A 22190-nucleotide genomic window follows, 5' to 3' on the forward strand; every position below is an offset into this window, starting at 1 on the left:
GGATCTCGGGGATCTCACAAATCTGTGATAACATGGAAAGATCCAGAGACCCAACTGTGAAAAGAAGATGTGGAAATCATCCAAGGGTCCCCCCAGATTGCTGAATTAGCAGCAGTGGTGAGAGCATTCTCAAAATTTCAAGAGGCCCTCAGAGTAATTAAAGACTAGGAATATGTTGCTGGGGTAGTTCAGAGGTCAGAAAATTCAATTCTAAAAGAAGTTTCCAACCCCAAACTGCATGAATTACCTTCTCACTTAGTTTATATGTTATCCTACCAGGATCATACTTATTATGTTGCATATGCCCACTTCCACACCAACCTCCCTTGTTTTATAGCTGAGGGAAATAGATGAGCCAATACTTTGGCGATGGTAGCACAGCACACCTTGCTAAATATTTCTGAGAAAGCAAAAAAAAGTCATTAATTCTTTCATCAAAATGTACCTGCCCTAGTTCGAATGTTTAAAGTATTTCTAGACCAAGCCAGGATAATTGTCACCACTTGTCCCAATGGTCAATCCAATCCCCTTCCAGAGCTGGAGTCAGACCATGAGGATTGCAGAGTCTCCAGCTCTGGCAGACAGACGTGACACACTATGTTCCCTTTGGTAAAAAGAAGTACATTCACATATCTATAGATACGTTCTCAGGAGCAGTCTTTGTCGGCAGACTCAGGTGAAAAGGCCAAAGATGCCATCAAACATTATATGTTAGCCTTTTCCACCTTGGCCGTTCCAAAAGAAATAAAGACAGACAACGGCCCTGTGTACACCTCCAAACAGTTCCATCATTGGGGTGAACAAGTCCCAGGCATACCCCACAACCCCATCAGACAAACCATGGTCAAGAGGGCACATCGCTCCATCAAGCAGGTCCTTAAACAAAGAAAGGTGGCCTCCAGACTATATCTCCCATTGAGACACTGGCAAAGGCCCTTTATGTTTTCAATTTTTGAACAACTCGTTCATGGAGTTTACTCCCCCGATCCTCTGGCACTTCTCTAATTTGACCCAAGCCAAATTAAAAGAAAAAATGCCGGTCTTGATCAAAGATCCTGAAACAAAACAGATTATGGGCCCCTTTTCCTTAATAACATAGAGGAGAGAGTACTCTTTTGTCTCTACAGGATCAGGCTCAAGGTGGATCCCAGTTGAAAACATCAAACCTTTTGTCAAGGTGAAGAATCACAGAATCACAGAATCACAAGGTTGGAAAACACCTTCAAGATCATCAAGTCCAACCCATACCCTAAGCACCTTAACCTAAACCATGGCACCAAGTGCCATATCCAGTCTTATTTTGAACACATCCAGGGATGGTGACTTCACCACCTCACCGGGCAGGCCATTCCAATATTTTCTCACTTTCTGTGAAAAACCTCTTCCTAATATCCAACTTATATTTACCCTGATGCAGCTTGAGACTGTGTCCTCTTGTTCTTGACAGTTGTTGCCTGGAGAAAGAGACCGAATCCCACCTGACTACAACCACTTTTCAGGAAATTGTAGAGAGTGACAAGGTCACCTCTGAGTCTCCTTTTCTCCAGGCTAAACAACCTAAGCTCCCTCAGTTGTTCCTCATAGGGCTTGTGTTCCAAGCCCCTCACCAGCCTTGTTGCCCTCCTCTGGGCACACTCAAGCCTCTCAACGTCCTTTCTAAACTGAGGGGCCCAGAACTGGACACAGCACTCAAGGTGCAGCCTTGCCAGTGCTGAGTACAGGGGAAGAATGACCTCCCTGCTCCTGATGGCCACACTGTTCCTGATATGGAAACTGCCTCCTGAGAAACAGCAAAAAGATGACCAACATCAAATACAAAGGAAGCATGGAAAAGAAGGAAGCGAAAGGCCAACACAAATCTTTCTGACGACACTACAAACCTTGACCTAGATGACACAGCATTCTACTTGAACATACTTTCCAGTAAGTAAGTATACTTACACTGCGAAGTGTTTATGTGACTTGTTAAACTGTACCAAAGCTGCTGCTATCTACTGTTGACAGTATACACCAGCCTTAATGAAATAGTATATGAAGATGTTATGAGTAGTTTCAATACCATCCAAAGAACACAAACCAAAAAGATACAACATTATGAAGATACACAGGCATCAAAGATGCCGTTTGTTTTATTTGCAGATAGCCTGAGCCTCCTAGAAGATGATGCCACCTGCAAAGAAAAGGCCATTGATCATTGTCAAAATGGTGTTATGGACGGTATTCACCATGCCTCATGCCTTTGGCTGGGTGATCGCACAACCAGGACACAATGTGTGGATCACTCTAGCAAAGACCTTACAAGAAGACAATATTTACCTGTCCATGGGCAGTGTAGATAACCCGCTGTCGACATGCCTAGTAGGAATACCCCTAGCAGCAAAAGAGACCCCTTCACAGGTAAGACACCCAAACCAGTGGATATCTGGGAAGAGTGGACAAAGATTTTACCACATGCACCACAGGAACCTCAGGAATTACACTTACTGGGGTCCTCCAAAGCCACATTCTGCATTTACTTCTTTTATAAGCAAGCACATCAAACTTGGTCTGAATTCACTCATAGTCTATTAATAGGAAACATGTAACACCAATCTGGAAAACTTACAATTCATTATATTGGTGCAATTACACAAGTGCCATGTCGTATTTGTCCTCACGTCATCCCAAGCAGCTCTCCTGGGGAGTGTTTCTTATCTGTGGAGACCAAGTGTTGTCCAGAATTCCATCTTGCTTCCAAGGAGGTCCATGTACCCTTGGCCAGCTTGCCATCTTCACCCCAAACATCACATTAATGCAGGATTGGAGACAGAAAAATGAATTGGCCTGCAAAAAGAGATCATATGTTGAAATCAATGAAAATTGCTATGATCAAATTTCTAATTCAAACAAATTGCAGTGTCTACTTTTCTGCCCTGGATAGCTGCCACAAAAGCCCTCAATGAGCTCTCTCACCTAGTGTGATGGCTTGGCAAGCAGGCCAATGCAACATCTGCTGCCTCAAGTGACTTACCGATTCCGAAACTACTAGGCAGCCAACCATGCAAAACTGTGCAGCTATAGACGTTCTTTTGCTCGAAAATGGGCATGGCTGCCAAGAACTCAAAGGCATGTGCTGTTTCAACTTATCATTGTGCAGTGAATCTATCCATCAGAGCATACAATACCTAAAAGGAAAAGTACAAAAAAAATCAATGAGACTGACGATGACTGGCTGAGCAAGCTTTTTGGAAGTGTGGGGCTCAAGGGCTGGCTTGCATGTTTGATTAAGACTATAATTTTGACTTTGTTTATAATTATTGCTGTACTAGTTATGTTTTCTTGTTTAATTATCTGCAAAGGTCTGTAGCAGAAGCTTTCACAGTAAAACAAAAAGGGGGAGTTGTAGAGGCCCAGAGTCCTACGATCAGAGTCTCAATTCCCCAGCCGTGGAGGGAGGTAACAGGAATAGGTTTTCCAGTTAGGGTGAGAAGCTTGCTTCTCCCATAGCATTTGCAGGCACATGCTGATTTATGTAAAGTTATGTTACCCTATTGGCCCCTTGGCCCAATTACCCTACTTCAAGCCCTATTGCCCATGTTTTGTTAGTCTCTAGAATGTTCTCTTCTCTCAGTCCCTCCATTGGCCCTAGTTTACTGCATTCCTCCACCCTGTTTCCCTACTGGCTGACCTAACCCTTAACCCCTCCTTTGCACTTTTTTCCCCCATATCCATTGAACCCTGACCCTCAGCCCCTCAGCTCTACCCTCACTACCCAATATAAAACCCTGTGCCTTCAGCTTACACCTGTCTTCGTCCCTGGAACCTCTTTGGCTCTGTACCCTGTTCCTGTCTACCAATAAACCCAGTGTGCTGGAGATCATATGAAGACCTATCCTGTCTACTCTATCACCTTTCTAAGGTAGCAGTGAGCTTCGGGCTCGTGAGTGCCAGATGCTCCAAGGGCCTCAGTAGCGCCACAACACTACACCTCTGGGTTTCAGAAGTCCCTGAGCCCCAAAGGACACAAACCTGATGAGTTGTGGTTCCCACTGCAGGGGCTGCACTTGGACCTTGGCTCTGCACAGGGGAGCTCTTCATCCCCTTTCTCTCTTTTCCTCTTTCTGGGCATGGAGGGAGCTCCTGACTTCAGCATGTGATTCGTGTGTGCAAAGAGCAAATGTGGGCAGAATCGGGGCAGGGAGGGTTTGAGGAGCCTTGAGATCTGTGCTGGGCACAGAAGGTGCTTTCCATTGCTCTCAGGCTGTCTGCAGTGGAAAGTGGGTTTAATATCCAACAGAGGAATGACTTTTGCATTTGATGGAGCTGTGCCTTCCCTTGGCTTTCTTGGCTGTCAAGAAATGAGCATCCCTCTGTGTCTCGGGCAGCTCCTTCTCCAAGGAAAGCAGGTGGGAGTTGGAGCCAAGGAGCTGAAAGCTGCAGGTGCAGCCCGGGCTGGAGGCAGCTCAGATTTGCACAAGGCTGCTCTGAGTGCCAGGCCTTGGATGGGGGAAATGGTGGGGTGGGGGTAGGGACAGAGTCAGATTGATTGTCAGCCATGAAGGGCCTTGATTTTCATATCTATTCAAACTGCCTTAGGAGGTACTTGGATTCAATGTCATTCAAAGATTGGACACACGATGAATTAATGGGAGAAAACCCTAAACAGGACCTAAAACACCTTTATTCAATGTCTTTTAAATATAATATGTTCACTTTGAATACACTGCTGAAATCTGTTGAATTAACCACAAAAGACTTGAAAACTTAAATAAAATTTTTTCCCAGAGGCTTGGCTCCTTGGTTGAAGTGTTCTGAATGTTACTGAACCCTGGGACACTGAATTCCTGCACTGAAGAGCTGAAGGCTGAACAAGCCTCTGCAGCAGGAAAATTCAGCAGCAGCCTCCAAGGTGCTGAGGATGTCAGCAGCCCCCACTGAGGCCCTCCCTGCCCAGAGACCGTGGCGGAATGGGCAGACAAGGAGAGCGTCCCTGGGGCTGGGGCAGCACAACTCAGAGGCACCAGCGGCTCCAGCTGGGCAATGGAGTGTGGAATGTGGCTAGGAATTACACACAGGGACACACAAGCCCTGACTCCCATCCCCCAAAGAATTCTCTCAGTGAAATATTTAAAAGGAATTGCAATTATTTGTGTACTCTGGAGAAATACCAACATATTTTTAATATTCTGTCTGGACAAATACCAACAAGAGATACTCAGTAGTTCCAAACAACAAAACAGCCTTTACTGGCAACTTTATAAAATCAGAGAAACTTTGACCAAAGGTTTTAATGTGATGTTCAATCAACAGAAAACACTACTCAAAGCATTACCTTGGCCCATTGAACTTCACAAACGCTAACCCTGTTCAATTTTAAGTTACTCAAAATTTGAAAGGAGAGGGAATTAGAAGACACAGAAAGAGAGAAAGACAAATAAGATTTAGAGAAGCACACACAGAGCTACCAACTCCTGCATTCCAGCACTGTTCAGATGGAAATTCCAAGAGGAGGTAGCATCAAGATGTGTGCTTGCCTTGTGGTCAGCCTTCAATACCCCTTGGTTTCCCTGGGCCCTTCCCCCAGGTGGGACTTGGGCTCATTTGGTCCCTCAGGAGCTGGGCTGGGGCTGCAGAGGTGGCTGTGGAGCATTGCCTGTGCTGTGCCAGGGACTGGCAGACACTGCTGGGCTGGGATGGAGGCTCTGGGGGGGATTGGGGTTCCAGGGCAGGGCAGGGCTGGGGTTCCAGGGCAGGGCAAGGCTGGACCTGCCCCTTCCTCCCCCCCACATGAAATGTCTTGAGCCAAGAAACTCCTCCAGTCTGTCACAATAAGGAATACTGGAGGTGAAATCCCGATTCTGGCATTGGGCACCTAGATAAGAAGGACAGTTCTTTTCCTTAGGAATGAAAGCCCCAGTTCTCAGTAAATTTCTGGTCTGATTGCCTGTATTTTGTTTGGTTTTGTTGCTGCTTTGTTTCCCTGGTGTGCCTGAAGTGTCCAGTCAGGAGCAGAGTGACTCTTGCCAAGGAACTTTGTGCTGCTGTCCCTTAATATTAAATCTGGTTTTTGCTGCTCCCTTGCTGGGGATTTTTTCAGCGCTCTCAAGGCCTCATTCGTAACAGGGTGAAGGAGCCCTGGCCCAGGCTCTGGCCCTGGGGGACACGGGGACGCTGCCGGGGGGTCCCTGTCCCCCCGTGCCACCCCTAGGGCCCCGTGTCAGGCTCTGGGGTCGATCTCGTGGAACATCCTCTGGGGGAGGCTGCAGGGGGACACGGGGGGGCAGGGGGGGACCCCGCTGTGCATGAGCAGGGTTGGACTGCTCTGGGGGAGCTGTGAGGGGGGCCGGGGCAGAGTGACCTCCCCAGGGACCTCACATAGCCCCCGTGATATCACACTGCCACCTGTGATGTCAAACAGCTCCTGTAATGTCACAGAGCCCACAATGATGCCACACAGCATTTTTGCAATGTCACACAGACACCTGTGATGTCACAGCCCACTCTAGCATGTCACACAGCAACCTTGTGATGTCACAGAGCCTACTCTGGGATGTCAGCCTGGAATGTCAGGCAGTTGCACTGTGATGTCACAAAAGACTGTGATGTCAGAAAGCCACAATATGATGTCAGAATCTGTTCTGTGATGTCACAGTCTGCTCTATGATGTTACACAGCCACCCAGTGATGTCACAACCCAGTCTCTCATGTCACAGAGCCACCCTCTATGATGGCAGGATCTCCTCTATTGTTTCACACCCTACTCTATGATGTCACAGAAGCTGTATGATGTAAAAACTCCCTCGGTGATGTCACAAAACCCTCTCTGTGATGTCATGAATAGAGAAGTTGCCCATTTTATTAAAAGGTTGCAGAGTTCACAGGTTGGGCTGGTTGTGTCCAGGGTGGAGTTCTAACTGTTTGCTGTTGTAATCACCTGTTGTTAATAGTTTTTCGTTAACTACCTGTTGTTGATGGTTGGGAATCCCCCTTTTTGTCAAGTGGCACCCTGCTGCTTCCTGGAGGATGGCACCCAGGACGTTGAAGAGGAGGGGGCAACCAAGTTGGCATGCAAATGACATCGGGGTTGGCATGCAAATGAGGAAGCCCCTCACCAAACCTAGACAAAAACCCCTCAAAACAACAATATGATATGGAATTGAGGGATCAAAGTGATGTCTAGACATGAAGAACAGGATCCAGTGTCTGCTAAGACCCTATTTACCCCTCACCCTTACCTGAAAACATGTTGGCTGCAAAGAGGACCTTGAATGTCAAACCAAAATACTAGGAATCACCTAGTGCTCTCATGAGGAAGGAACCTCCAGCTCTGCCTGCAGACCAGTGGACAAACTAGACCCTTCCTTCTCCTCTGTGCCACTTCTGGGGGCAGCGGCGGTGTGAGACCCATGGGATCACTCCACCAGAGCTGATTTTTAATAAAGGCATTGAAAAGGAGATAGATCTCCTACCTGATTTATTTAGTTTATATTAAAAATACAGTATGTGGTAAATAGGTATGATTCGTGCTGATAAAAATTGAAACAGTAATCAATATTGATACAGTAATTAATATTTGAGAATAATAAACACTTAATAGTTAAAAGTTGTAATGCCAAAGAAGAGAGGGAAAGGAGGGGCTCCACCCAGCCCCCACTTCCCAGCAGATGTTCTCAAGGACCACAGGAATGATGCTGAAGATACAGTTGCTAAAAATGACCAAGAACCTGGTTGGGTCCAAGAAAATGCTAATTATAAGGGATTTATTGCCTTGATATGCAGATGCAGTGATACGTTAGTCTTGGCTTACATTGTACTGGCTTGATGCGCATGTGTAACCCAAAGGTGAATTAAAGGACAACGAAGAAGACTACAGGGCCTTCATCAGTGACGACCCCCAAAGACTTGTGCGACCACCAAACCGAGTGGTGGTACATGCGTGGTAAAGGTGGTAATGTAGGTGGAGACAGAGAAGTGACGAACAGAAAATAGGAGGAGATGGCATTGACACATGGCATATAAGGGGTGACTTTCACTTGGCAAGCTTGTACATGAAGTGGCAAGGGTCACTGAACCCTGCCCTCCGTACCTCGCGGTTGTTTTTGCTTATGCGCTATTATTTGAACCAAATTATGCCTTATTTATATATTTTCTAAACTATTCAATTAAAATTTTTGCTACCTTAAATATTGTTTGGTTTTTTTTTTGATGGGATAATTGGGCAAACATAACATGTTGCATTCCACAGCAGCAGATAACCATTGTTTACATTTTGTTGCTGAGGCCACAGCTTCTCAGAAGGGAAAAAAATCCTAAAGAAAGGATTTTTATGAAAAGATGTCGCTGACACATTTAAACCAGCTGAGTTAGATAGACTGAATTAAATTACATAAATTAGAGAAATCAATTAGACAATTCAGCCAGTTAAACCAGTTACCCCAGGTAAAGGTGCCAGGCCCTGGGGGACTTTGCCCCGGATTCACCACCAGGAAGTTGGTTCTATTTAACCACCAGGAAGTTGTAATTTCGGATTTTTCCAGACAGGGGAGGGATTTGCCTGCCCCAGGACATTCCCAGCACCAGTGGAGACCCAGAAGGTGCTCAGAGGGGGAGACCACAGGGAAATTTGGGGGCTGGGGTGGAGATGCTGGATCCAGGGTCTACCTGGATCAAAGGAGACCAAGGTGCAGATTTTGGATCCAAGGAGTACTGAGGAGAGCCTGGGACTGAGGAAATCCCAGAGCTGAGGAGAAGATTTCAGTGCTGAGGAGACCTGGATCCAAAGAGACACCGAATCTGAGAGGATTCCAGATCCAATAAATTTCCAGAGACAGGAGCAAGATTCCAGAGCTGAGAAGATTCTGAATCCAAGGAGACCCCCAGAGCTGAGGAAAAGATCCTGGATCGAAGAAGAAGATTCTGGAACAAAGAGACTCTGGAGCTGAAGAGGAGACCTTGGAGTGAGAAGATCACGGATTCAAGGAGGCTCCAGAGCTGAGAAAATTCTTCTCCAAGGCCAAGATCCCAGAGCTGAGGAAACCCCAGACTGGAGGAGAAGATTCTGTCCCCCTGGAGCAGCCAATCGCGTGCCAAGATGTGGAATTTCCTGGAGAGGACCGTGGAGATCCAGATATCTAACAGCACCCGGAATGTCACCCTGGAGAACCCCAGGTGAGGGGAAGGTGCAGGAGGACCCCTGGGGTGCAAGGTGTGTGGTGGTTTTAGTTTGAAATTGGGTGGAAACACCAATTTTGTGTTGTGGTTTAGGTTTGCTAATTTAAGATTTTTTTAATTTGAATTTTTTTTTTGCTGATGTACTAAAGAATGTGGTAAGTTTGGTGTTGGCTGATTACTGATACACTTACTTTTTATTGTGAGATAGGATTAGGAGAAAGGTAAAGCAGGTTTAAAACTTCAAGAGGGTATACAGAAAATGTTATTAAAAGTAATTAGAAGGAAAAAAGTAGTAAGAACTAAAACAAACCTTTTAGAACACTTTTCTTCTTCTCACAACTTTTCTTCCTCACTGATAATGTAAAGAAATTACACTTAAGATTTTTAGTTAGTTTATAATTTTTAAAATAGTTTTGCTTTAGTTTATTGAGGAGAAAAGTCCTTTTTTGTTAAGGTTATGGAGACTTTTTTATAAGAGACAAAGGAAACAGTTTTTTTGTGGTTCTTAATTTGTTACAAACAGCAGTTATTTGTGGAATTTTGCTATGATGAAGTTTTTCTTATTGTTATAAGCATTTTTATAGCTTGTTGATGGGTTATGTTGATTTAGGGGGTATTGTTTTAAAGATGTGTTGTTTCAAGGTGAAAATTCTCTTTATTGTCTATTTTAAAAATTATTTTTGTTTTTAGGAATAGAGATTTTCTTTTTTTTCCGTTTAACTTTTTCTAGGATTACAGTTATTTTAGCATTTGTTTATTTTAGTATGGAGGCTTTTGTTTGCTATCAACTTTATACACTTTTATTTCTTTATAGCTTTATGTGCTGTAAGGGAAAAGAGTCTTTTCTCTATAGCTTATAAGAGGATTTTAGCTCATAAAAGCAAATAATTTCTTTTTCTTTCTTATTTGGGACTTCTTCTACACCAACTTTGATGTCTTTATGCTGTTCTTTTACATGTTTGTATTTCAGGGTTTTTTTCTCATTTGAGAGAGGATTGAGGCACTGGAGGGTTAACATTACATTGAATTTGACTCCATGTCCTCAGAAGGCTGATTTATTATTTTATGGTATTATATTATATTACCTCAGAATCTCTGCTGATCACAGTGACCCTAAGATGTGTCAGAAAGTCTCTTTTCCCAGACTGGCATTACAAGAAGGAGTCAGAACTCTTCTATACTTGTTCTTAAGGTTGTTTATTGGTTTTTTATCTATAATTGTTTTTTTACTCACCGAGGTCTGTCTGGCAGGTCGGGTTGAGGCACATTGCCCATCCTTGAGGTGGTGTTATCTTTTTATACTATAAACTATGTGTACAATATTTACAATAACTTCTAAATGCTTATCACCTATGTTAGACAGTGAGTTTTTACTCTAAACTAATATAAATATGCCAACAACACTTAAAAGATGGAGGAAGAAGGAAAGGAAGGAAAGGAAGGAAAGGAAGGAAAGGAAGGAAAGGAAGGAAAGGAAGGAAGGAAAGACAAGACACACCTAAATTCTTCTATCTTGGGACTTCAAGCCCTCATTCTAAAAATGTCAAAAATCTATTTTTCGCCCCATGACAAACTAACTATTATTCTACTTAAACTCTCTTGACTTGTAATCCTTCCTATAAAGGCTGGTAATTGTTTTTTCTAAGGTCTAAATCAAAGGCACAAGGGTCTTGGGCTCTGTGCCAAGGTCTCTGAGCCCCCCATGCAGGGGCTGGAGCCCTCCAGGGCAGCCAGAGGAATTTCCTGGGTTCCCTCAATATTGTATTAAAAGAAATTATATACTAAAACTACACTAAAGAAAGAGAAAGGAGATATCAGAAGGCTGTAATAGAATGAATAATAAAAACCAGTGACTGACCAGAGTCCTGATCCAGCTGGACTGGAATTGGTCATTAATTAAAAACAATTCATATGCTGGGTAAACAATTCTCCAAATCACATTCCAAAGCAGCAAAACAGGGAGAAGCTGAGGCTTCCCAGCTTCCCAGGAGAAGAAATCCTGGCAAAGGGATTTTCCATAAAATATCACAGTGACACTGTTTGGCTTGGCTTGGCTGACATGGGGGTTGAGGTTGGGGGTTGCTGTTTTTTGTTGATTGGAAAGGAGAGAGAGAGTTTTGGAGGTTTTTGGTCTTTAACATGTGTGCTTCACAGAGTTGTGCCCAGCTTCTCAGTGGTTCAGCAGCCTGTCAGTTACACAAAAAGCTTTGCATCACTTCCCTGAATTTTCCTCCCATTCCAAACCAGGACAGGGTGGTGTCGCAGACATATTTTATGAAAAATCTTTTCATTAAGATTTTTTTCTCTTGAGAAGTTGAGAGACTTCAAAAACTAAATGTCAGCAATAATTATTTGCTGCTGTAGAATGCTGCAAGTGCATCTTTGTTTGGTTTCATGTAGTTGTTTTTAATTAATAGCTAATCATGGTCCAGCTGTCTCAGACTCTCTAGTCAGTCACAAGATTTTATTATCATTCTATCCTTTTCTATTCTTTGCTAGCTTTCTGATGAAATCTTTTCTCCTATCTTTTTAGTAAGTTTTAATATATCATTTTTAATATAATACATATAATAAAATAATAAATTTGCTGCTGTAGAATGCAACAAGTGCATCTTTGATTGGTCTCATGTAGTTGTTTTAAATTAATGGCTAATCACAGTCCAGCTATCTCAGACAAGATTTTATTATCATTCTATTCTTTTCTATTTTCTGCCATTTTCTGCCAACTTTCTGATAAAATATTTTCTCCTATAATTTTAGTAAGTTTTAATATATAATTTTCTTTTAATATATGTCACAAAATAATAAATCAGCCTTCTGAAACATAAAGTCAACATTCTCATGTCTTCCCTTGTCCTGAGACCCCTGTAAACATCACCACAGGGTGGGGTCATCATCCCACAATGGGAGCATCTCCTAGGGCTTGGTCCATCTCATACTTGTCCACCAGTGCTCCCATCACCTCCCAGTGCCCCCAGCGCCTCCCAGCAGTGCCCCCATCACCTCCCAGTGGTGGTGTGACTGTCTCCTGCTGGTTCCACCACCCGCCACTTGCTCCACGATGATCTCCTGGTGTGTGACCATGTTCACAGGGGCCCGAAAATGAGGGAAGAGATGAGGATCTGACTCCATGTTTCAAAAGGCTTGATTTATTATTTTATGATATATAATATATTAAAACTATACTAAAATAATAGAAGAAAGGATTTCATTAGAAGGCGAGCTAAGAATAGAAAAAGAAAGAATGAATAACAAAAGGTTCTGTCTCAGAAAGAGAGTCTGAGCCAGCTGACTGTGATTGGCCATTAATTAGAAACAACCACATGAGACCAATCACAGATCCACCTGTTGCATCCCACAGCAGCAAATAACCATTGTTTACATTTTGTACCTGAGGCCTCTCAGGAACATTTTACATTTTGTTCATTCTCAAGAGGAAAAATCCTAAAGGGTTTTTCATTAAAAAATGTCTGTGGCACTGGTGGTCTCACCATGCTCCCCTGATGGCACAGCCCCGTTTCTCCTCCCCAGGACCTACTTCTACAGTGGGCACAGCTCCGTCCCCCCAGCCCTTCCGTGCCCCCAGGCTCCTCTGACACCTGCCAGTTCTCCAGCCCCCTGTTCCGCGGCTGTTGTGGAGTCCTGGTCTATGAGGCCACCACCTTCACCATGGCCATCTTCTTCTCCAACCCCCTGGACTACAACCGCTTTGCCATGGAGCTGGGCCTGGAACTGTCCCTGCTCAAAGCTCACCTGGGCAGCTTGGAGGACACCTACAGCCGCATGTCCCAGATGAGGACGTCCTTTACAACCAACGGGAGCACTGCGTGCTGCCACGTCACCCTGGACACCTGCCAGGAGCCCGTCCAGGTGAGTGTTGGCCACGCCAAGGTGACAGCCACCATGTCCAACACATGGAGATCCATTATCAGGGTGGTTCTGCAGGAGCAGGAGGGCTCAGGGAAGGAAGCTGGAGAGAAGCTTCCATGCTATGTGACAGCAAAGGAATTAATTTAGTTTTTACTGGGCTTGTGAACAGAGAAACCAGGCACACAAAAATTGCTTTTCCCAGCAAGAACAGTTGGAAGAGAAGAAGAAAACATCCAGCTCAAGAATGTAGGAATAGACAAAACAAACAAAACAAGGACTGAATCTGGGCTTTATGGTAATGGATAAGTTGTAATATGTAAATTGCTTACTTTTAAAATCGTGTGTACACAAATGGTTAGGAGTTTCCTTTGTGTGACCTCAGGCCTGAATAAATTATGCCTTTTTAAACCAAATCAGTGTTAAGGAGGCTTGTTCCAACAATATGGAGTTTTTGTGGCAGCCAGAAGATCAGCCTAGAGCTTCAATGAATCTACAGATCTCCAGCCAGCACTGAGGAATTTTCAGGGAGAACCTCAACTTTAGACCTTCAGGGACTCGAGGCAAGATCCCTGGTGTAAGTGAAGGCATCATTTAAATTATTTTCCTTTGGGTTATTGACAAGGGGTGCAAATCCCCACACAGAGTTACTGGTAAGTGTCAGAACCCAGGAAATTCCTCTGGCTGTCTTGGATGGCTCCAGCCCCTGCCCAGGGGGCTCAGAGACCTTGGCACAGAGTCCAAGACCCCTGTGACTTTGATTTTGATCCATGGAAAAAAAACTTTCCAACCTTAAATGAGGATCTGCAAGCCACAAAATTCTAAGTAGAATAATAGTTTGTCATGGGGTGAAAAATAGATTTTTGGGGTTTTTAGAATGGGAGTTTGGGAGGCAAGATGGAGGAATCTGGGTGTGTCCAGTCTTTCTCCTTCTTCTTCTTGGCCTCCATCTTCTGCTGTGATGCTGGAACTTTTGGATTGGCTTAGAGTAGAAGCTCACTGTCTAACATAGGTGATAGGTATTGGGAAGTTATGGTAAATAATGTACATGTAGTTTTTAGTATAAAAAGATAACACCACCCTGAGAGTGGCCAGAGTGCATCTGTCTGACCTGCTGAACAGATCTCAGCAAGCCAAGAGAAAGAATTTTATAGATAAAAAAATACTGCCCTTCTCTGCTCTGGCTTCTGCTGTCAAGATGATGGGTTGAACCTCCTCACCTCACTGGCACAGGGATTCTTCAAGCCCCGCAGAAAGAACTGTAAATGCCCTTTCCCAGGAGCTGTCAGCAGCTGTGCGCAGCCAGAGTGTGCAGGAGCTGTGCTGGCTGCGTTCAAGCCAGCTCAGACCCTCACTTCTTGTGCCCAGAGGATGGAAGCCAATGTGTGCCTGGCACAGGGATGCACTTGATCTCTTACTCCCCACTTTCCTGTTAAAGTGTTGGAATCCAGGAATTCCTCTGGCTGCCCTGCAGGACTCAAGACCCTGACAGAGGGCTCAGAGACCTTGGCACAGATTCAAAACCACCTGTGCCTTTGATTTTAGCCCTTGGAAAAAACAATTACCAACCTTATATGAGGATTCACAAGCCATGAAAGTTTAAGTAGAATGATAGTTAGTTTGTTCCAAGATAGAAAAGTAGAATTTTAAGATCCTTAGAATGGGGGTTCAGGAGGCAAGTTGGAGGAATCTGGGCGTGTCTTGTCCTTCTTCTTTCTTCTTCTTAGCCTGCATCTTCTGGGTGATGTTGGCACTTTTAGATTGGTTTAGAGTAGAAACACACTGTCTAACATAGGTATTGGGAAATTATTGTAAATAATGTACACATGGTTTTTGGTATAAAAGATAACACCGCCTCTGAAGGAGGTCAGTGTGCCTCAACCTGACCCACGAGACAGACCTCCATGGGTTGGAGAAAGAATGATGTAGATAAGAAATAATAAACAACCTTGAGAATGAGAGCCAAGGAATCATGAGTCATTCTTCAGCTGGGAAAAGAGACTCTCTAACACATCTTGTGGTCGGATGACCACAGAGACCTCCGAGATTAGGGGCAGTAACCCCTTGGAGAAAGTCTTGATCATCTCAGCTTTGCATCCCTCAGGTGACAAAAGAAAAGCCTGAGGGACTCAGCTTCCTGGGAAATAGGCTAAGCATCTGTCATGGTTTGACCAGGAAGGAGTGGGAATTCTGGGAAGCTGTGGTCAAACCAATGAAGGTTTTGGGTTTGAGACTGGCGTCCGGTGTGGCCAGTGGGGTTTGGACACACCTCCGAGAATACACAGGGGTTAAAAGCAAGGCACTGCCCTGGCACTTCCTCTTTTGGACATCGTCGGGCGAAGAGGTCAGATCTCTTCCCCCGCCCGGCCCGCTGCTGCTGGGCGGGAGAGGGGCCAGCCACGCGGTAGGCCTGGGGTCTGGACAGAGATGGTGTTGAGGGGGCTTCAGGGGGGGCTTCGAGGATGGAAGGGTGGAAGGTCCCAGAGAGTCAGCCCTCGGGCAGCCAGCCCCCCCCCCTCCCCCCAGGAGAGCAGCCAGCCAGGAGGAGAAGGGGGGAGAGAGAGCCCGGCCGGCCGCAGCAGCAGCACGTGTGGGAGTATTATCTCGTCCCAGGACAGACAGAGACTGAAAACTTTTAACCCTTTCTTGCATGACTGGGGCCTTACAAAAATGCTAATCCTCCTCGAAGCTGAATAAGAAGGGAGATGAGAGATGAGATGACTTGGCCCGGAGATTGTGGAGATGATTGGATGGGGAGAGATGATTTGGAGTGGCCTTTTGGCTGGACTTTTTCTTGTAGCCATGGACTCAGTTGTTCCTGTGACACAGACTGCATTTAGGGGGAGACAGTGCCTCAAAACCAGGAGGGTTCATTTGTGAGGACCCCCCGGCCCCAGGGGGTTGGAAAAATATGGGGGGGACAGTTGTCCCAAAAGCAGAGACTGTGCCTTTTTGGAGTGAGACAAGGCATCCTTGAAAGACCACCCTAAAAGCAGCTCTGATCCATGTCTCGGTGGTGAGAGCACTGGGCATGGAAGGAACATGTCATAAGCGGCAAAAGGACTTTTTTCCCCCGGGCGGTGCCGAAGTGACAAGGAAGCATCCGAGGTTTCAGTGTGTTTCCAGAAGCCTATGGAACAAGAAGGACTCCTTTCCTCTTCATGAACTGCAGTTTGAGTATACTAAAGTGTCGTGCCGGGCTGGGCAGTTGGTGTTTTTTGAGAGAATGTATTGGATTGGGAAAGTCAGGGAGTGGGGAGGAGGAAAAGTGGTTTTTGTAAGGTTTTCAATTTTTTTTTTTTCTTTTCCTTATAGTCTTTCCCTATTTTTTCCTGTAGTTTTAGGTAATAAAGTGTTATTTATGTTTAAGTTGGAGCCTGTTTTGCTTATTCCTGGTCACATCTCACAGCAGACACCAGGGTGAGGCATTTTCATGGGGGCACTGGCTCTGTGCCAGGCTCAAACCATGACAGCATCTGACCATCCTAAAGCAGCAGGAGTCAGACAGCAACAGCCCTGCAGCAGAGTGCAACTTCACACTCAATCTCCACAAATCACTCATCTTTCCCTCAGCAACAAAGAGGTTCTTGCAGTCAGGAGGAAGAGAGTGATGACCACCGACCCTATCATGATATCTTGGTGAGACTTGTGGAAGCATGGAGGATTGGTAAGTGAAGGAACAGAAGCTGTTGTGGTAAAAGGGACATTCTGGAGAGGGGAAGTTTGGAGCAGAATAGGCCCTTAGAGCCAAGCCAGATTCTGTCTGTTGAACCTTTCCATGTCATGGTGTTGGCAGCTGGGCAGCCTTGGCCCAAAGCCGATGGGCAGTGGCTGTGCAGGGAGGGAATCACTCAGCATGCGTGCATGTTCCTGCTTAGGAGCTGGATGCACTGCCTGGCAGGAGAAAATGACAGGGAGACAGTCTGCAGCTGCCCCAGGTCCTGCACAGACCCATGCCCTGTGGGCACCCCCTGCTGGGGCTGTGCATTAGTTCTGGCAGCACCACTCTCCCCTTTCCATCATGCTGGGCCAGGAGAGGAGCAGGAGGCTCTCCTGGCACTGGCAGCTGTGTCCCTGGCACCAAAGGCTGGGCTGAAGTGCACCCTGATCCCCAGCATCTCAACTGCCCGGGCACATGCCATGGGGCAGGCCAGGCTCCCCTACCTCACTGGGGCTCTGGGGGGCCCGACAGTGTTTCCTGGGTGTACCCCAGTACCACAGCTCACCTGGGACACTTGGATTCAGGACAGCACTGAGGGCAAAGTTCCCCACTCTGTCACTCTTGCTTGGATGCTGAGATCCATATGGCAGTGTCTGTAGAAAGCGAAAGGAGACGACTCATCCTTTGATCAGCATCGAACTCTGATTTATTGATCCACCAGGCACATTTTATAACAGTGTTAATTAAGCTCATACATATTGCAAAACCCGACCTCATCATAGGTTAGAGATTAGACATTAATCCCTCCTTTTGTTTTCAATACCTGTGGTTTGTTATTGAAACCAAGATTTGTTTTCTCACCCTGATATGAACGGTTCTCAAGGCTTCCATGTTTGTCACTTTTGCTTTCCCATACCTTATCCAAGGACAAGGTATTTACTTGTTTTTGAAGACAGGCTTGAGAACTCTTGCTGTTTATAGAAACGTGCCTGAGAAACAGGCTTGAGAATTAGCTGCTTACAGCTGCCTTTTACTTTTCCATCAGCTGTATATTTTCATGGCCTTTTTTCCTTCAAGCCATGTCTGAGCAAAATTCTCCCACAAGTGTCCCTGGACTCCCCCTCAGCATGCTCAAGGGCATCAAGTAGCTCTCCTGTCCCTCTTGGCCTTTCAGGCTCTGCACCTGTACCCCATGCTTGCAGCAGATGATTCATGTGACAGGAGACTTTGGCACAATTGAGCACTCAAACAAAACAACAGGTCTACCCCAGCTCTAGTGGGACAACAGGTCTACCCGGAATCTGGAGGGGCAATAGGTCTACCCCAGCCGTGGGGGACAGCAGGTCTACTCAAGCTCCGGGGGGGGGCCAACAGGTCTACCTCTCTCCAGCAGGACTTGGTCCAATTTCGGCGGGTGCCGGGTAGACCTGTTGTCGCAGCCAGCTCCACAAGTTCACCAAGGGGGCGCAAAAGAGCGGATCCGGAGAGGCGAGAGAGAAGGGTGAAAGAGGATCCAGAGAGGCCGAGAGAGAAGGGCCAAAGACCATCCTAGAGTCACTCGCTGGCCGAGGCCAGGCGGACACAGAAGCTGCCAATGTGCGGCTCCACCCTGGCTTCTGCTGGCCAATTCACAAGGGGGGACGGTCCCCCTGGGCACTGCTGGCGGCCAAAGCGGTGGCCCCTCATCCCTTTCTTGCCCACCCTTAGTTCCCGGACTCACCTTGGCGGGCACAATTGTTCAGGGCCAGAGCCCACCCACGGTGCCTGCCCGCCCTAGGACGGACTCACTCAGAAGCGCCGCTCCTGCTTGGCACTGCAGGGCCAGGCAGATGTGGTGCCGCCTCTCCCCCAGCATGGACCACATCATCCTGGGGCACCTGGTGATAAATCATTCCTAGACCACCTGATTCTGCCGCAGGCTTTCAGATGGAGCACAGCAGCTCCCTCGCTGCCATCTATTGACAATCAGCCCTCCACACAAGCTTTTCTCGCGGCGGCCCTGGGTCTTCCATTGCTGGGAGCACCCTGCGAGGGAGCCCGTTTGCTGCCATCTGTGGTCGCGGGGATAGACCAGTTGTCCCTCTGGAGCCTGGGTAGACCTGGAGTCCCTATGGAGCCAGGGTATATCTGTTATATAGCCAGGTTTTCTGTGGACCTGTTGTCCCTCTAGATTTGGGGTAAACCTGTTGTCTCTATGGAGGAGGGGTAGACCTGTTGTCCCTCAAGATTTGGGGTAGACCTGTTGTCACTCTGGATTTGGGGTAGACTTATTGTCCCCCTAGAGCTGAGGTAGGCCTGTTGTCCTTTTGGAGCCCAGGTAGACTAGTTGTCCCTCTAGATTTGGAGTAGACCTGTTGTCCCCACACAGTTGTGGTAGACCTGTTGTCCCCCCAGAGCTTGGGTAGACCTGTTGTCCCACTGGTTCAGGGGGAGGTAGGGGGAGGGTCAGGACACTGCAAACCATCTCTTATCACAGCTCAGCCCTTCATTTCTCTCTTCCTAGGCAAAAGCCATTTTTGCCAACTCTTCACAAGCACTCTTTCCTCTCTGCGAGGACGCAGCTGGCATGGAGAACATCAAGGCAGAGGGAACAATGACTAGAACCAATTCAATCTCAGTCAAGTGTCTTTTAGCCTAAAACTGGAAAAGGAAAGATGTGTTAAGCCTAAACCTCTTGCTCTCTTGACATGCTTCTCCTGAACTCATGGGAAGGACAGCAGGTGCTGGATTAAGCTGCTCACCCAAAAATCTCTTCTGAGACCAGAGCTAAGCTGGGGTGTGCAACCATGGAGCCCCAGGAGGGCCCAGCTGTGCTGCACAGGAGAGCTGCCTCAGCTATGGGTTTGTGCTGAGTGCAGTCGGAGCTGTATTTCAGGTTGATGAGGCAAGTGCCTCCTCCTTGCAGGGCCTTCAGTGTCCTCTAGGAATTGTGGAGTGGAATCTTAAGGCTCATTGCAGTTTGTGCCTGTTTAGGACTCAGCTGGTTTGTGTTCATTGCTTTCTCCTATGTGCAGATCTTCAGGGCCATGCTGAGGATCCCCTCTGAGCAGGGACTGCGCTAAGCCTTTTCCACCTGCCTCCCTCACCTGTCTGTGCACTCCCTGTTTCTCAGCACTGTCATGTTTGCTCACCTGAAGGCCCCCTCGATCTCCTCCCCATCCCTGGATGTGTCAGTTCTGTACTCAGTGGTGCCTCCAGCCCTGAACCCCCTCATCTACAGCCTGAGGAACCAGGAGCTCAAGGCTGCAGTGAGGAGACTGATGACTGGATGGTGTCAGGAACATTAAACTGCTGGCCAATTTCTGCAAATCACTTGTAATCTTTGATACTTTTTGTTAGTTTAATTTTGGAGGTTCTTTTTCTTTGTTCTAGTTTTTTCATGTTGTCCGCAAAGAAAAGCCACTCCTTCTGCCATTTCTCATTTTGTTTTTCTCCACCTTCCCTGTGGCCACAGATTGTATCAGTGAGGGGCTGTGCTCTCAGTGGCTTTCAAGGAACTAAAGGATCTCCCAGCAAAGTTTTCTGCAGAGATGCCCTTTTGTTGCCTTCTCTGGAGCTGCAGCAGCAATGTCTGTGTGCAGAGCTGGGGGCAGATCAGTGCTGGCCCAGCAGCTGTGCCCAGCAGCAGCAGCACTTGGTGTTGCCAGTGCTGCTGCCGTGGCCCTGCCCTGCTGCCCTGGTGGCCCTGGTGTTGCTGCAGGGCCTGGGTGCTCTCGGGGCCGGGCACAGCCCTGGGGGTGGCAGTGCCGGGGCTGCAGCAGGGACAGGCCATGGGCACTGCTGGGGCAGCGCTGACGCCTCAGGCCAGGGCCTGGGAGCTCCAGGCTCCTTGCCCAGGCTCTCTCAAGAACACACCCAGGCCAATGCTCAGCACAGAAAACCCCCGTAAACAGCCAAAAGTTGTCCATGTGACTGTCCAGCCACCCTGTCCCCAGCCTGTAGTGCTGCAGGGGTTGTTTGGCCCAGCAAGGGGCTGCCCAAAGTGAGGGACCCGGCACTTGGACTTGTTAAACATCACTTTTTGGATTTGGCTTCTGGATCCAGCCTGTCCAGGTCCCTGTGCAGGGCTCTCCTACCATCCAGTAGATCAACACTCCAAGCCAACTTGGTGTCAGCAGGGTTCCATGAGGCCCCAAAGTGTCCTAATGGTCTCCATGATTCCATGAGGCCTCCCATTGTCACAATGTCCCTTTGGTTCCTTGGGAACCCTCAGTTTGACAAAGACCCTTGGATCCCTAGGCCCTGCAGTGTCAAAATCCATCCTTGGTTCCATGAGGTCTGGCAGTGCAGCAATGTTTTCCTTTGTTCCACTGTGTCACAATGGCCTCTTGGTCCCAAGGACCACCACAGTGTCCAACATGTTTCCTTCATTCCAGGAGTCCTTGAGTAGCAGCACTGGCCCCTTGGTTCCATGGGGCCCTGCAGTGTCTCAATGGCCCCTTGATGACACCAGGTCCTGCTCTGTCACAATGCTCTGCATGTTTCCACAAGGCTCTGCAGGGTCCCAGTGGCCTCTTGGTTCCCTGAGGCCTCAGAGTGCCACCATGAATTCCTTGGTGCTGCAGTGTCACAATGGAGCCCTGGTGACACAAGATCCTGCAGTGTCACCAGGGACCCTTGGTTCTACAGGGTACCACAATTGTCACAATTGTTCCTACAGTTCCCAGAGTCCATGAAATGGAGCAATGGCCCCTTGATTCCATTATCCTCAGCCTCTCCCAAGGGTCTCCTTGGTTCTGCAGCGGCTCAGTGGCCCCTTGGTTCCACAAGGCCCTGCAGAGTCACAGTGGCCTCTGTGGTTCCAGTAGGACCCAGACTGTCACAATGGACTCCTTGCTCCCATCCAGCACCACAGTGTCAGAATGGCCCCTTGGCTCTGTGCTGCCATGTCGTACACAGTGTCACCATGGTCGTCTTAGTGCCACCAGGCCCGTGCAGTGTCACAATGGCCCCTTGCATCCCCAGGATGCACTGCATCCTGCAGTGTCACAATCATCAGAGAATCAACCAGGCTGCAAAAGACCTTGGAGAGCATCAAGTCCAACCTGGGACCCAACACCACCTTGTCACCCAGGCCATGGTGCTGAGTGCCACATCCAGTCTTTCCTTAAACACCTCCAGGGATGGTGACTCACCCACCACCCTGGGCAGCCCATTCCATTGCCCCATCACCCTTACTTGTAAGAATATTTCCTAATGTCCAGCTTAAATGTCCCCTGGTGCAGCTGAAGACTGTGACCTCTTCTACTGTCCCTGTTCCCTGAGAAAAGAGTGCAACTCCCACCTGGCAGCACCCTCCTGTCAGAGAGTTGTGGAGAGTGATGTCTCCCCTGAGCCTCCTCTTCTCCAGGATAAACAACCCCAGCTCCCTCAGCCATTCCTCACAGGACTTGTGCTCCAGACCCCTCTCCAGCCTTGTTGCCTTTCTCTGGACACGCTCCAACCCCTCCATGTCCTTCCTAAATTATGGGGCCCAGAACTGCAAACAGCACTCGAGGTGCTGCCCAACTAG

General features: G+C 47.3%; 1 protein-coding gene across 1 annotated transcript in view; it reads left to right on the forward strand.

Moving 5' to 3' along the window:
- The first annotated feature begins 9070 nt into the window (after nucleotides 1-9070).
- Nucleotides 9071-22190, forward strand: part of LOC135460934 (zinc finger protein 660-like) — a 30702-nt gene continuing 17582 nt past the window's right edge. The window contains exons 1-3 of the mRNA XM_064737908.1: nucleotides 9071-9147; nucleotides 12682-12695; nucleotides 12737-13020. Coding sequence (XP_064593978.1) covers nucleotides 9071-9147; nucleotides 12682-12695; nucleotides 12737-13020 — 375 coding nt within the window. The remainder of the gene's footprint in view (nucleotides 9148-12681; nucleotides 12696-12736; nucleotides 13021-22190) is intronic.

The sequence above is a fragment of the Zonotrichia leucophrys genome, unplaced genomic scaffold, assembly GCF_028769735.1.
Source record: "Zonotrichia leucophrys gambelii isolate GWCS_2022_RI unplaced genomic scaffold, RI_Zleu_2.0 Scaffold_129_128886, whole genome shotgun sequence".
NCBI classification, from domain to species: domain Eukaryota; kingdom Metazoa; phylum Chordata; class Aves; order Passeriformes; family Passerellidae; genus Zonotrichia; species Zonotrichia leucophrys.